Source organism: Canis lupus, chromosome 30 (assembly GCF_003254725.2).
Source record: "Canis lupus dingo isolate Sandy chromosome 30, ASM325472v2, whole genome shotgun sequence".
NCBI lineage: Eukaryota > Metazoa > Chordata > Mammalia > Carnivora > Canidae > Canis > Canis lupus.
The window spans coordinates 28,089,993-28,106,496 of record NC_064272.1 but is presented as its reverse complement, the minus strand read 5'-3'; the positions used below and the strand labels follow the sequence as shown (position 1 = coordinate 28,106,496).

Sequence of the window (16,504 nt, the reverse complement as noted above, 5' to 3'; positions counted from 1 at the left end):
TGAATGATTCCCATCTTCATACAAACATGCTGTTATGATTGATTATTGGGGGGCAGTGTGGAGAAAAAACTCTTGTTTCTCCCTCATCTTCCTCGGGTTATCATCCCATTTCCCTACTGTAATTATAATGGTTATCTGTACTTGATGTGCTGTGTCAATGTCCTTAACACCCAATATCTATAATCCACCCCACTTAGGTATTCATCCCTACATTGAAATTCCATCTCTCCATATATAATGATTAATTCTTATTCCTCATTTTACTCATTATTCAACAGCATTGACATACCTTCCCCTCTCAGGTCACCACATTCTCCTGATTTTCCTTCTTTCCTCAGTGGACAACTCCATTTCCTCTTTCCAACCTCTCAACTGGAGTGCCCAGGGTTCAGTCCTCAGTCCTACCTTTTCCTCTGGATCTACATACATTACCCATTGCCCTTCATCTACTGCTATCCATCCATTGCCTTTTATCTACTACTAAAATTTCAAGTATCATGCACTCATCCTATTCTATGTTATTTCATAATTGGTAGTATACATTTTTTAGTTGCTGTAAAGTAATATTTATGTGTTTTAATCTAGGCAGTTAGGTTATATGTTCCCAGAGGACAAAAATCTGCACCATTTTGTTCTTTTCCATCCTTTTAAAGTATTTAATACAGTGTTTTGTACATGGAAGGCCCTGATTAAACACTACAAACCCCACCTCTGATTTTGCTCAAGCACTGAAAAATGAATGGTTTTACTACTAGGTAGAAGGATTTACAGTGATCTACATGTATACAAGTACTTCCTATTATTGAGTCTTAAAGCCAAGACCTGCTCAGGGATCATCATCTATTACGGTCACCTTAGAATGTGTTAAATCCTTAAAAATTCTTTTACTGAGACTGAATCCATAAGCCAGTTGAGTGGTTCCATCTATTCAGTATTTTCAATGAGGTGAAGATAAAATAGATACTTCTTTCCATTGGAGATTTCTCATGTGTTGAGGCTGGTCACAGGGAAGTCCTTATTCCAGCTAAATACCAAACAAACAACAATTAAACTAGAGCCACAATTTCAGTGGGGAAGGGCCAAAAAAATTGTATACAAATCTGGGCTATTACCTAAGAAACGCACACCTCTTCCACTGGCTTTACAAGTGAGGACTAAAAAGCTCTTGGTCTCTGAGGATATTTCATCTAATGACACAACATAAACCTGGAGGAGCCTCATTTCCAACCAGAGTGAACAAGCATCACATGGTTTGAGTTTCAGGCCATAATGATTTTCTATATAGTCTGCCTGATGTGTGAAAGCCAAGCTCCTCCCCTTAGCTGCACTGTCTCCATACCAAGGGGAGAAAAAAACAAAAGGACTCTATGGGCTGCTCAGGGTTACTGGATAAAAAGCAAATACTACTCTCCTTGTCAACCAACTGCCATCTTTAGCCAATATTATATGATGTTTTATAAATTCACTATTTAACAATTACTTAGAACAGAGTTTTCAAGGTGATTTCCAAGATCTTTGAAAACAATCTTTCACTTGGTTTGACACACCTCAAAGAATGCCTCTGCACCAAACTGTTTCTAAACATACAGAAATGAAATAGGCCTTATGAATTTTAAGATAACAAAGATTTTTCTTTAAAAAGTGTCAGAGCTGACCAGTCACAAACAGAATATACAGCCAAGTTTTATAAAAGACAAAAACTGTAACACAGATACTGAAGAATATACTGCTCCAAAGAAGAGGACACAGGAAATGAGTAGTGCCAAACAATATTTTTATTGTTCACAGAAAAATACAGGTCTGGAAAGAGTCTATTGCATTGTGTATTGAATGCAAGGCCTGATATTACAAGTATATACACATAACAGCATAACTGATATAAAATGATACACATTGTATACTTATATAAAATGATACAGCAGCTACCTCTCTAAATGCTAGAATTTAATAGAAGTAACACCTTTTATTAAATCACAACTGTAAACAATGCAATCATAAACAAAAAGCTCTAAGCAATGCACTTTAAAATTGTTTTGTTGTGATACCTACTTTGCCCACCTGGAGTTAGGAACAGTAGGACCCAAGAAAAACTAATGAAAGCTAGCACTTTCAAGGAGCTCTTCTCAGGGAGCAAGCTGCTGCTGGCCAAGACAGGTGGCCACCCTGGCCTCCCTGAGGCCCTCAGGCCCACAATGACTGCCAATCCCTGCCTTGGGGTTAGTCTGAGGTGACTGCAAAGTGGAAGGAGCACAGGTAGTAGGAAGCTTCTGTCACAACTGCTTGTCCTGACCCTACTCTATGGATAAGAACACCCAGTATGTTTTATGTGGATCTGCCACTCTCAGCAAACACTGAAATGTGCTTTAAGAAAAAAAAAATTAACAATGAGAACAAAAGCTATTTTCTATGCAATCTGCAGTTATCATCATTTCTTCTTTTCAGCCACTTTTTCATTAGATGCTCTAAAGAGGCTGCTACTACAATATTACCAGCCAGGCTGGCCAGGATTGAGGTAACAAAACTTCTCCAGTTATAACTACTAACTTAGACAAATAAAACATATATATAAACTCATTAGAGAGCAACAAAATCAAACTGTATTAATCACATGGCAAAATAGTCAAGCACTGCAACAATATTCACATTCCAAGTTCAACTTTAACTATATCCACATTTCCTTCCAAACTGAGAAAACTTTGTGGGGAGGAGAACATAAAATATCAACACCACCTCCTCCTCTCCAAATACTGTCAGGGATCAGAAGGCTCATCATTAATAACAAATGCAGGGAGGAAAAAAAAAGGCATCTCAATATATACACAGCCACAGAGGAAAACTGTACTCTCCCTCTGGGTGCCCTTGGCATTAGGCAAAGCAGAGTTTTGTAAAAATAGTGCCTAAGCTGACTATGGCAATGCTCACATTTTAAGACTAATCAGGATTACAAAGTTCCTTTATTCACAGCAAATCAAATATTATTAAATAATTTCCTCAGACAAGAGTCTCACCATCAAAGATTTTCCTCTTGCCTGACAAGTTTTTATAAATGAGATTTTACAATAGCCAACTTCTTTACTTAATATTAAACTATTAATGCACAGAGGACATCCTCAGGGTGCAATGAGTAATATTAATATTCTCATATTTTTCAATACTTTACAGATCAAACATTTTATCAGACTACCCATTTAGGAGATTTGTAAGTCAACAGTGATAACCAACTATGTATGTTTCTTATTCTGTTCATCAAAGAATGCCACGTTCCAGTAGGAATAAAGCCCAGTTCAATGAGTATTTCATTTCCTTCAACTCTGCACAGTAAATTTCACTGTTCTGTCTCTATGTCCATGACTCTTCCTATGACTCTTCTAGTCTAAGGAAAATCTTGTATAATGGTGGAAAACTGCAAACTCTAGTGGAAGTATTGGTATTAATTAGTGTTGCAAAGTACACTTTAGGGGAATAACTGTAACTGCTATGGGACTGTTTACAGCCTTGCTGGAAATCCTATTTCTTCTGAATCCCTAGACTGACAAATTCTAGTTATTTAACCATGAGAGGGGATTTCACTGATAAAGGTCTAGTTCATGTGAGAAGTTCTGGCCCCAGAAATGATGTGTGGCTAGCCCAAAATACTGGCCACATTTTCATTTAAAACATGTCCATTATTCTTCCCCCCGACAGTACTGTCAAATTCTTCCATCTGTCATGGAACACTCTCATTGCTTCTCCCATTTCTTTTGGATGTTTTACTGTATATGTGGGATCCACTGAGCTTATCACTTTAATGTATAGGGAATTTTCATTGCACACCATCCACTCTCTAAAAGCCATCAACTGGGAACAATTTTTAGTTAAAGGCACAATTCACTGGCATTTCCTCTTTATAAAGGAAATCAAAAGGGTTGCTAGAAGCTGAACAAATACCTTGGGTATTCCTACAAAGGCAAGGTTATGTCTGCTACTAAAACCCAGAGACATTCGCTAGATCCAAAGATTATATGGATTTTGTAAAAGCATGAATTTGGCAGTTTAAGACATTTCCAATTTTACACTATATCACTTGGTGGGGAAGTGCTGGTTAGTATCACAGGAGCAAATTTAAAGTGTCAACATCACACTATTGGCTTTTATTAACTTTCACCAGCTCTAGTGAAGCCTGTCCAAGGTACATCACTCAGCAACCAGCAGAATGCTCAGAGCTAGAAAAATGGGTTTCACCCCAGCCAGCCCAGGTACCAGCACTCAGCTGGCAAACACTGCCTTGGGGGTAGAACTCATAAAAAGCCTTAAGCCCAGAAAAGACAGAAGTTGCACAAAAATTCTTGGTTTATTAATACCTTCCCAGAAATCAGAAAATAATTAGTTTTAGTTAAAGAAACTGAATCTATGCTCACAAACCATGTAATGCCTCAAAAAGCAAAAAGAATGTAAAAACTACAGGAAAAAATACAGCTTGTTAATCAATAGCTTACTTTGGCTAAAGTATCATAGTAAGTCGTGCAATTTACTATTGCGTGTAGAAGCACAACCTACCATGTCCTCATAAAATAGGGTATGAGTAAGGAGCATGAAAACAGTTCTTAGGGATGAGAGCCCTTTAGCCTTTTGTGACCTAACTTTAAAAGACAAAGGCCGAGCAGGATTGGACATTCACAGATTTACCTGCTCAGCACAAGCTGAGTTGAGAGACAGCTAAACATCTGACATTTATTCATTTATGGTGTTCTCAGGAAGTTCCCATTTGGACACCAATGAGTCTCAACCTGGCTGCATATCAGAGTCATCTGGGAAGCTTTTAAAAATTACCAAATGTCCAGAGGCACCTGAGTGGCTCAGTTGGCTGGGCATCTTGATGCTTGGTTTTGGCTCAGGTCATGATCTCAGGGTACTGAGACTGAGCCTCAAATCAGGCTCCAAGCTCAGCACAGTCTGCTTGTCCCTCTTCCTTGGCTCCTCCCAACTCACATAAATAAGTAAAATCCTAAAATTTACCAAATGCCCGGGCCAATTAAATGTGGAGGGTGGAGCCCAGGGAACAATCTCCTTTCTGCTTCCTCAGGTGACATTCTAATGTGCAGCCAGGACATATACATCCACTAATGTATCCCTTTCAGAGAGCTGTTGCATGAAAGTCATATTTTACCTAGATGGTTTTGTTTTTTTCTAGATTCCACCAGGAAAAGGAATTTTTAGAAAAAGGCACAGTTGTGCTTCCTCTAAAGATGCAGCTTACTGTTTGGCAGGTGCTGGTTCTTGGGGGTTATCTGGAGCGCTGGTTGAAAAGGAGGAAGTCCTTGTCTTGACACAGTAGGCAGAGCTTCAGATTTCGGCAGCTGCCTCCAGCAACAAAGAACGCCCAGATGCCCATGAGTAGCATGATCATATATGTTGACACCAGATTTATTCCATAATGAGGACTTATGAAGGTCTGCAAAAGAAAAATAAATCAGCTTGCATAATGACAGCAGGCTTATTAAACATGTAGAGTCACTAAAGATAAAGGAAAACATAAGACACTTTCTTTTTTTAATATATAAATTTATTTTTTATTGGTGTTCAATTTGCCAACATATAGAATAACACCCAGTGCTCATCCTGTCAAGTGCCCACCTCAGTGCCCGTCACTCAGTCACCCCCACCCCCCGCCCACCTCCCCTTCCACCACCCCTAGTTCGTTTCCCAGAGTTAGGAGTCTTTCATGTTCTGCATGAGACACTTTCAACAGCTGGGGTGCTTCACCAAACATATGATGTATGTCACATACTGAGTACCACAAAGACACACAGAGCTAACCAAGTCAACAGACACTAGCACATAGATGTGTGCTTTACTATATTCAAATGGCAAACCTAGAGGGTAATTACAAGTCAGAATACCCAATAGGAGATACATGCTATACAACCATTTAAAATAATTTGTGTTAATCGGCTCTTATAATGTGCCAAAAAGTAAGACAAGTCCAAGTTACATTAGGATGAATCCTTAGTATTCAAGGGAACATGAGGGAACAGCATCTCTTTTTCAGTGGAAAAATTGTTGAGGGTTTGAAAAGTTCATTTAAAAAATACTGATGAAATGCCAAGAGGTATGGTGTTACACAACACTGAACACTTCATTAGGATCTCTCCTAATGAAGCTTATATGCTAGTAAGAGAGACAAGTAATGAATGAAGAAACAAATAAAGGAATCAAATAATTACATATTATGATGAATGCTAGGTAGAATAATTGTAATTGTGATGATGCTAAGTAAGAACAAGGTGGTCTATTTAGGTTGCTCAGGGGAAGTCCTGAGGAAGTGGCATTTAAAATGACACATATAGTTGGAGGAGAAAACGAGCTTTGTGCAGACTGAGGGAGGGAACCATAGGACAGCAGAGAACTTGGTGCAGCTGAGAACCTGAGAAGAGTGATATTAATATGTGTGTAGGGATGGCGGGGGGGGGGGGTGCATGAGATAAGGTCAGAGAGAAAGGTAGGAAACAGTTAATGCAGCAAGTTGATACGGAGAATGGACCTCATCCCCAGTGTAATGGAAGGCCACAGAAGGGGTCAAGGTAAGGGAGCTGAATAACTTGATTTCGATATTTAAAACTGCACAGAACGGATGAAAGGAGGCAATGATGAAAGCAAGGAGACCCGTTACAAGCACTGGCTGAGGAGTACAGGATGTTGACTTAGACCAGGGTGGCAGCAGTAGAGATGAGTGAGTGAGTGGGGAATATGAATGGAGAGGACTTGCTGATGGATGGAATATGAGGGAAAATTGGAGGCTAAAATGACTTCCATGTTTCTGGTTTTGGTAAATGGTGGTGCTTTTTATTTAGCTAGATGACAAAGACTTGGAGAAAGATTAAGCTCAGAGTAATGGGTGAGAATCAAGTTCAATGAAGACAAGCTAAGTAAGAGTAGCGTGCCTGTGAGATTTCAAAGGACAGATGTCCTTTGGCATTAGGTATATGGCTATGGGGCTCAGAACAAAGGCTTGGACTAGAAAAAGGAATACAGAAGCACCGTTATAGACAGTATTTAAAGCCATGGCTCTGAATGCAGTTACCCAGGGAGCTATTGTAGAGCGAAGGTAAAGGAGAAGTCAAGACTAAGCCCCTAAATTTTTTGTGCTGTTTAGTATCACAGAAGCAAATTAAAAGTGTCAACACCATTCTATCAGCTTGACTCTTATTGAAAAAGAGTCAGCAAAGGGGTCTGAGAAGAGCAAACAGTGAAGTAAGAGGAAAATCAGGACAGTGTGACATTGAAGTCAAAAGATGAAAATGTTTCACAGAGAGTGGTAGTCAATTCTTTTAAAGGTGCTGAGATGAAAACAAAAACACCAATGTCCATTCGATTTGGAGAAATGAAGGTCTTTTTTTTTTTTTTTTTTTTTTTTTTTTTATCTTGACAAGTGCAACTTTAGAAGGGTAGTTGAGTAGAAACCAGATTGGAACTACAACTATGAGAGGTGAATAAGTGCAAACAAAATTAGTGGAAATAACTGAAAAATTCTGCCATGATGAGGAACAGAAAAAAAAAAAAAAAGGAGTGATGGCTAGAAGGGGAAAAAGGCAAGAGTGGAAAGTTTTATTTAAGATATGTCTATATGCTGACGAAGAGAGGGAAAGCTGGTGATGTGGGATGGAGGGCACAATCAGAGGAGTGAAGTCCTCATTGGAGAGAACTGGATCTAGAGCCCAGGTGGAGGGATTGGCCTTTGAGAGAAGGAGGGATATACATCCTTTACCTAGAGTAAGGTGGGGAGATGGGTTCCCAACTAGCCCAGCCCTTATACTTAACAAAGAGGAGCATTCAGTTGGGGCAACCTATCCACCATTCACCTCCATGGCTCCTCACTGTCCTTACTCTCACCTTACCTGCACATGCCCCTGGTTAAGACACCAATCCTGACTATTCGCTCTGGCCAGGAAAATGGGCTGATTCTGTAGTACAGTGGCACCTTCTGCAGAAAAATGCTTTTCTCAAGAGGCATCTGTGGGCATGGGAGGTATTGAGCATATTCTGGATTCTCCAGAAATCCACTTAATTTTAATATACTTCACAGAGTGCTAAGCTCTTTTGTATATCTCTTTAAATTTTCTTCTCCTTTAAACAATTACAGAATCAATATGTGATTGTTGTAGAAAATTAAAATGTACAAATGAGTAAAATAAACATTTTACCATCTGAAATTCAGATAAATTAATATTTGTTGAACAGAAAAAACTGCAAGTGATAAAGCAAAATTGATTAAACTACACTTAAATGAAGAACTTTTGATCATATAAAAGACAACATAAAGAGGATGTCAAGATAAACCACAATATAGGAGAAGCTATTTACTGTATGTACATCTGACAAAGGCTTTTTAGAGCATACAGAAAGAATTCCTAAAAATAAAAAAGACAACCTAACAGGATTATAGGAAAAAGATTTAAACAGGCACTTCACAAAAGAATTATCCAAATGGCCAATAAATATATGAAGACATGCTTCATCTCATTAATCATTAGGGAAATGCAAACAAAAACCATAATGTGATACTACAATATACTTAGTGGGATGAGTAACAAGAGTGTGACATACTACCTGTTGGGGAAGAAATGGAGGAACTGCCACTCACAAATTAATGATGGGGATGTAAGCTGATACAACTACTCTAAAAACTGAGTAGTATACATAGTTGACATTTGTACACCACATGACCAGCAATTCCACTCCTAGGCATATATCCAAAAGAAATGTGTACATATTTCAAAAGAGGCATATACTAGAATGCTCAAAGCATTACTGTTCACAACAAGCTGGAGATACCATTTCTGCTGGATAATGGATAGATAAAACAAGGTATAGTCACAAAGTAGAATATTACACTGCAAAAAATGAACTAATAACTATACAAACAAATGAATCTCACAAATATGCTGTTGAGTGAAATTGGAGTCAGACACAAGAGCAAATACTATGTGGTTCTGTTTACATAAAATACCAAAAGGCAGGCAAGCTACAGTGTTAGAAGTCAGGACTAAGGTAGAAGGCTCATGGAAGCTGATAATGTTTTAGTTTACATTTGGGTTCAAGTTACATAGGTTATATTCATCCAGATGTACACTTCTGATCAGTATGCTTTTCTGTATGTGTATTTTAACATGACAATCACTTAAACATTTCTGAAATCTCTATTCAGAGATAACTACTGTTAACATTTTGGCATATAATCTTTCAAATTTCTGGGTTCTTTTAAATTTATTTTCCTGGGTTCTTTTTAATCATTAAAGAGAATATCAACTATTCAATAATTAACAACATTTATTGGATTGAGGATACAAAGATTGATAAAATCTTTGGTCTCATCTTGATGACCAAACTCTAGATAGATATAAGATATAAGAACTATATTAAATAAAATAATGCTTTCTGAGGATAAGTGTTATAACAGCTATGAATTAAGAGCTAGCCATTGTGCTGAGTCTGGAATATACACCTTTTCCAGGGATGTTTCACACTGAATCAGTACTTTTCCAAATTGACTTAGGTTAGAGAGAATGGAGTCACTGCAAATAAAACAGCATGGACAAGGCATGCCTGTTGAGTAGCCATAATGGATCAATTTAGATGGAGTACATGATGTAAACTGTGGGAAGCAGCAAGAAGGTAAATTTTACACCCAGTAAGATTGATAAAAGGCTTAGGTCAAACAAAGAAGTCTGGGTATCTGCTACAGCTGATCATTTTCTCAAATACTTGGCTTCCAGAATACCTGCCTCTTGGTTTTTCTCCAACCTCAGTAGTGGCTCCTTCTCAATCTCCTTTGCAGTCTCCTCTTTCCCCAGCCTCAATGTGGGAGTATCCCAGGGCTCAGTCCCTGGGCCTCTTCTCTTGTCTGCTTAAACTTATTCCTTGTAATCACCATTTTCTGGCCTGGATTTCTCTCCCAAACTCCAGACTTCTTCATCCAACTGCCTAACAGACATTTTCACTTGGACATCCAATAGGTACCGCTATTTACATTTATAATGTGCCCAGATAAACTCTTGATCTCCCTTCACCAGCTTCCCTATCCCAGCTGATGGCAACTCCATCTTTCTAATTGTCCAGGCCAAAATCCTGGAAACATCCTTTGGCTCTTCTTCTCTCTCTCCAATGCCTTAGCCTGTCAGGAAATACTGTTTGCTCTACTTTCAAAAATATGTTCTCAATCTCATTTCTCATTTTATCCATTGCTATTTCATTCAAATTATCACCATCCTCCTCTTGATGACTATAATCTCTTTCCCTGATACAGATTACCCTTAAAACAGCAAAGTGATCCTTTTAAAATGTTAGATCATGTCCCTCTCTTTAACACCCTACAATGACTCCCCTTTCACCGAGAGTAAATGTCAAAGTTCTGCATTATCCAGATGTGGTTCTCATTTCCAACCTCTACTTCCCTCCCACCTTCAACTCTATAACAGTTTCTCCTACTAACTTTCCCCCTAGCTCATTCTGTTTTAGCCACCCTCACTTCCAAAAACATGCCAAACAAGTTCTTTGATCTTAGGACTTTGCCACTGGCTGTGCAGTCCAGTGCTCTTTCTCCAGACAGCCACATGATCAATCTAATTCACTTCTTTGCTCAAATATCACCTTCACAATGAAGCCTACACTGACCACCTAATTCAAAAATTTGACATCTCCTGCCTCCCTATATTCTGGATTCCTTTTACCCTGATTTACTATCCACAGCACCTATCACTATAAAATTTATTATTTATTATATCTACTGTTTAATACTGAACTGTAAAAACAGATCTTTATTTTGTTCACTAAACTATTTTGTTTACCCAGAGCAGTGTCTGGAACACAGAAGGCATTTAGTAAATATTTGAATAAATTAATAGCCAATTGGATCCATAAAAAGGACATTTGCTTTTTCATGTAATTTCCTTTCTGATTATAAAAGTGTACATTGTAGAGACTTAGCGGGTGGCTAAGTGGCTTAGCGGTTGAGCATCTGCCTTTGGCTCAGGGTGTGATTCCAGAGTCCTGGGATGCAGTCCCACATCAGGCTCCCTGCATGGAACATGCTTCTCCCTCTGCCTGTGTCTCTGCCTCTCTCTGTCTCTCATGAATAAATAAATAAAATCTTTAAAAAAAAATAAAAATAAAAGTGTGCATTGCAGAAAATCTGGAACACGCCAAAAACTATGAAGAAAAAAAGAAGCCACTCAGAATAAATGCTGTTAATATTTTAATGTAGTCTCTTTCCAGTCTTTTTTCCATGAAGATTTGGCTTCACATAGTTGCCATCATATTAAAGGTAACTTTAGTATCCTGCACCACTGAAAGGTTTAAGGTAGGGGAAACAGTAAGATTGTATTTTTATCTATCTATCTATCTATCTATCTATCTATCTATCTATCTATCTTTTAAGTAATCTCTATGCCCAGCCTGAGACTCGAACTCATGATCTTGAGATCAAGAGCCACAAGGTCTACCAACTAAGCCAGCCAGGCACCCTTGTAAAACTGCATTTTAGATGGATCAAAGGTCAAGGAGTCCAGTATGAGAACTTAATATAAATTTTAAATGATGGGGATCCCTGGGTGGCGCAGTGGTTTAGCGCCTGCCTTTGGCTCAGAGCGCGATCCTGGAGACCCGGGATTGAATCCCACATCGGGCTCCCGGTGCACGGAGCCTGCTTCTCCCTCTGCCTGTGTCTCTGCCTCTCTCTCTGTGTGTGACTATCATAAATAAATAAAAAAATTAAAAAAAAATAAATTTTAAATGATGGAGAAGAGAGAAGCATGAGGAAACTTTTCAATACTTTGAAGTGAAAAATTACAAGGGTCTGGAGAAGGTAGTGGTGGGGATAATTCCAATGTAAATATATGACAAATTAAAATGAAAGTCAGACCCAAAGCATTAAATAGTTCTTTAAAAATATATCTAGTCAAATTTTATTTTTAAATTTTATTTATTTTGAAAACTGGCATACTTATCATTTCAGTGTGGAAAAGAGTAAACTGGGCACTCTTGTTATTGATCAGAATGAGCAAAAATGATACAACTTTTGTGGAGAGTATTAAAAATATTTATACATTTTAACTTCATATTTTCATTCCTTGGAATCTAAATATATTGAAAAGCTTTCACGTACAAAGATGTTCAAGACAGCATTGTAAGACGCAAAAGTAGAAAAAGATGTGATCAATCAGTTAAGCAAACGGTAATATAATTTTTATGTAATAAGATTATTAAAATTTCTATATTAAAAGGATTTGTAATATGGAAATTGTTTAAAATATATTACATAACATAAACATAATACAAAACTACTTCAGATTTGACTCTACCTCTAAAAGAAAGATGGAGAAAAATCTTTAACGAAATCAACCAACAAATAGTTATTTTCTATAAGAAGACTTAGATGATTTATTTATCTACCATTCACTCAATAACTTTTCTGAATTTCTTCATTTGACTATGAGCATGTATTTCATTTATAGTGGAATCTACCATTTTAGATATGGGGACCTGAGTTCCAAAAAACAATGTGAGCATGGTGGCAATACTCACCAGGGCAGACACCAGCAGATGGGTCAAAAGAACTATAAGAAGGGCAGACCACTTTTTCTTCTCACAGCCATCAAAAAATATGATGCCCCAGAACACATGCAGTAATATGATAACCAGCGTCATGAAAGCTGAAAGACAGTCATCCATTAGTGTCCAGTCATATAGACAACAGATGCCAAAACCCACTGACCACCTGCTCATGACACAAGCTCTTGGGATACACCACACCACTGAGAGTAAACACCACCTGTCAGAACTAGGACATACATTTGGTCAAATGGTACCTTGGGAAGCAATACTTCTTAACAAGGGGTCAGCTCTGCAGCACCTTCTCATCTAAATGTGAACTTGTTAAATCTAAAGTCAGTTTGGACCTGGCTTTCAAAAAGTTTGAGGAAGGAAATACAACTAGTGTGGTATCTAATCAGATCTTTCCAAATTAGCCTTCTGCACTTTCCTCAATTAAATGGACTACCTTCAATTTAAACCAGTCTGCTCACTAAAGTGGAATTTCTCCTGTATTCTCTCCTTTTCTTAAAAAAAAAAAGCCAATGGAAGAATAAAAATATTAAAAATTGCAATAATTCTCTTAGATTCTTCTTAAGCAACTGAAACTGAATTTGATCAGCACACTCAGGTTTTTCTGTGGAATAGTCTGTGTGTGTGTGTGTGTGTGTGTGTGTGTGTGTCTGTCTGTCTCCTATGCCCTGGAAACATTTAAAAAGGGCAAGTTCCATATATTCTGAAAGTTTTAAGATGAAAAAAAAGGCAAATCACTTTTCCTTTTCAGCCACAAAATAAAATACAATTAACACCCACCAATCTGACAAAAATTCAAGTCTGATAATTCTCTTTCACATTGCAGATAGAAAATCAATTCAGCATTACCTAGTAAAGTTGAAAATATGTATTTCACTCCAACAATTCCACAGCTAGATCTATATTTTGAAGCATTTAGTTCCTGGATTAATAGATCACTAGTACTTGAGAACTTGTTAGGAATGCAAATTCTTGGGACCCTCCCTAGACCTCCTGAATCAGAAAATGAGCCTAGCAACCTGTGTTTAAATAGCCCTGCAGGATGGACAGCCCTGATGGCTCAGCGGTTTAGCGCCGCCTGCAGCCCAGGGTGTGATCCTGGAGACCCGGGATGGAGTCCCCACGTCAGGCTCCCTGCATGGAGCCTGCTTCTCCCTCTGCCTGTGTCTCTGCCTCTCTCTCTCTCTTCTCTCTGTGTATTCTCATGAATAAATAAAATCTTAAAAAAAAAATAGCCCTGCAGGGCATTCTGATGTACAGTCAAATTTGAGAACCACTGCTGAAACAAATAATTTCCATCATTACCAGAATGGCCAACTTGTGGTGTATTCATACAATGGTACACTATATGATCTTTAATATAAATGATCTCACGAATATAATGCTGAGTAGGTAAGAAAGCATACTGTGGGAAAATCCCTATTTATACAAAATCTAAAACATCCAAAAACAATATTAAAAGGACATAACTACTGTGGTTGGAGCAAACCAAGTTTTTCTATCTAGTGACAGCGTGCCATCATTTCAGTAAATGATGGTAAATACCTTAAATAGAGGAGGAATTTAAAAATATATATTTGGGATGACAGTAGACTAAAACTCAAATGACGTAAGGTACTTTCCTGCTAAAAAAAAAAAAAAAAATCTTTGAAGGACTGATATTGTATCCAAAGTAAAGTCTAAATATCTGATTACCACGCAAGGCCCTCTACATCCTAGACCCATATTATCATCCTTTACTAATCTTCAAATATAGCCTATACAGCAGAAAACCAGAACTCTTATATCCTATGTCTCTGTTTTTACTTTTTTAACTGATTGTCCCTTTTTCCTGAATACACAGCACTTCCCTGCCGTTTCACCACATCCAAATCTTACTTTAATATCTAGCTTAATGCCATCTCCTTGGTGAATTCTGACACCTACTCTTCATTTTTTAAAAACACTCAGCACACATTTACTGAGCACCTGGATAGACTGGCCTGAAGACTCTGTACAGGAGCTCAGGAGTCACACAGTCCCGAGATGGAATGCCAGCTCCACGATGTGTCCGTGGGCAAACTATTTAACTCCTTTGCCTCTGTTTCCTTTATTTCTAAAATAGGGACAATAATATCTCATAGGGCTGTTGCAGTGAAGAACAGTGTTTTGTAAACCACAGCTTTTCAATAAATGATATTATTATGTGCTATAGTCTCCTGATTCAAAGATGACTACAGCAAGGCCTTCAGTGACTTATACGGTCAGGCAGGAAAGCAAGGCAAAGCAGCAAGCAATATCACATTTATCCCAGCTTCCTGGGTAGTATGCTTTTTAAAATGCACTCTTCTTCACTCTTACAGATTATTTCTTCCTCTGACCTGTATTACCTTTTACATTTATTTTCTTCCTCCCCTTTCCTTAATCCATACAAGTACTTATTCGATGTCCATCACGGGCAGGTACTGTTCCTGGCACTGGGGCTACCACAGTGCATAAAATACAATCTCAAGGAACTTTGCCTCATCCTTTCAGTTTACTGTTTTATTAACAGCATCCAAAGGGGATCTCTCAGACATTTGTTAAAACACTCTCTGTGCTTACTTGACTGCTTATTTATTCAGCTGGCATTAGTTTCTGGCTGCCTTCCATGTCATCATAAGCCTTTATTATTACAATGTGCTATTTAGGATACTGGAATTCATTGTTTATTCCGTCTGTAACTGATCAGAGGTCCAAGAGAAACTGAGACCAGAATATCTATTGGGCCACATACAGGTAGCTAGAGATACATGCATACTATTTTGATACTTTTCTCTAGTAAATAGAATTAATTTCCACTAGAAATGAAGATTCGCTAATAGTACCTCTAGGATACTATCTTTTAATGACTAAAACTTTCTCATTTCGTGTTCCTAACTATAAAATTCTAAAAGTCCTTCAGTAAATCTAACTCTGAAATTTGCTTTGTTCTAATATTTATAAAAGTAGAAAAATCTCTCCGAACTAATAAAAATATCATGATTCATTTATAATCCAGATTTTTAAAGGAGCTTCCATAATTTTTAGTGATTTGGAACACTTATCAGAAATCTGAACAATTCAGATTGGGGACCTGGGTGGCTCAAACGTTTGACTCTTGATTTCAGCTCAGGTCATGATCTCAGGGTCATGGGATCGAGCCCCACAACAGGCTTATGGAGCCTGCTCATGATTCTCTCTCCTTCTGCCCCCAGCCCCCATGTGTGCGCACTTTTCTCTCTCTCTCTCTCTCAGGGAGGGAGGGAGGGAAAGGGAAAAATAATTCTAACAAGTATTGTATATGTATGTTTATGTATGTATATGTTTATGAATTTGCAGCTGCCAGTTTGATAATGGATGTCCAACAATCTTTTAAGTCAAATTCTCTTGGTAAAGAACGTTTGTTTCAACCTATTTCTAAGCAAAATGTTTCAGAGTTATCTTTAAGAGGTTACATTTAGAGGCACCTGGGTGGCTCAGTCAGTTGAGCAAGCATCCAACTCTTGATTTTGGCTCAGTTCATGATCCCCGAGTCCTGGGATGGAGCCCCACATTGAGCTCCTGCCTCTCTTTCTTGCTATGCTCTCTCCCTCAAATCAATAAATAAGTCTTAAAAAAAAGAAAAAGAAGAGGCTATATTTACTATTTGGTTCTTTTCTCCTTCTTGAATATACTCCAAATGTTCTAGTACACAGATTCATAAACATCCTCATTTTCACGCTCGTCCCTCTCTCCCTTATTCCTGATATTTACTTTTCTGTCAATGGCCTAAAATAGCAACTGATTCTAACACTGGATTCTACCAGTACAGAAACTGCTAACATCTGGCTTTCTCTGACAACTTCAAAGAATCTTTAACTATACCAGAGAGCGCCAGTGGCTGCTGCTGGGTGGTAGTAGCAACAGG

General features: G+C 38.0%; 1 protein-coding gene and 1 long non-coding RNA gene across 3 annotated transcripts in view; one reads left to right on the top strand and one right to left on the bottom strand.

The window, feature by feature from the left end:
* The window catches only part of LOC112675802 (uncharacterized), a 43,761-nt gene that overhangs the window by 9,793 nt on the left and 17,464 nt on the right, over nt 1–16,504 (top strand). The window lies entirely within an intron of this gene.
* The window catches only part of APH1B (aph-1 homolog B, gamma-secretase subunit), a 33,760-nt gene continuing 17,883 nt past the window's right edge, over nt 628–16,504 (bottom strand). The window contains exons 5-7 of one of the 2 annotated variants that reach the window (XM_025472577.3): nt 12,559–12,686; nt 5,237–5,431; nt 628–1,024 (exon numbers count right to left, since the gene is read on the bottom strand). In XM_025472577.3, coding sequence (XP_025328362.1) covers nt 5,264–5,431; nt 12,559–12,686 — 296 coding nt within the window. In that variant the 3' untranslated portion in view covers nt 628–1,024; nt 5,237–5,263. Of the gene's footprint in view, nt 1,025–1,753; nt 5,432–12,558; nt 12,687–16,504 lie in introns of those variants that run through there. The other variant, XM_049104131.1, reaches the window with a different exon arrangement.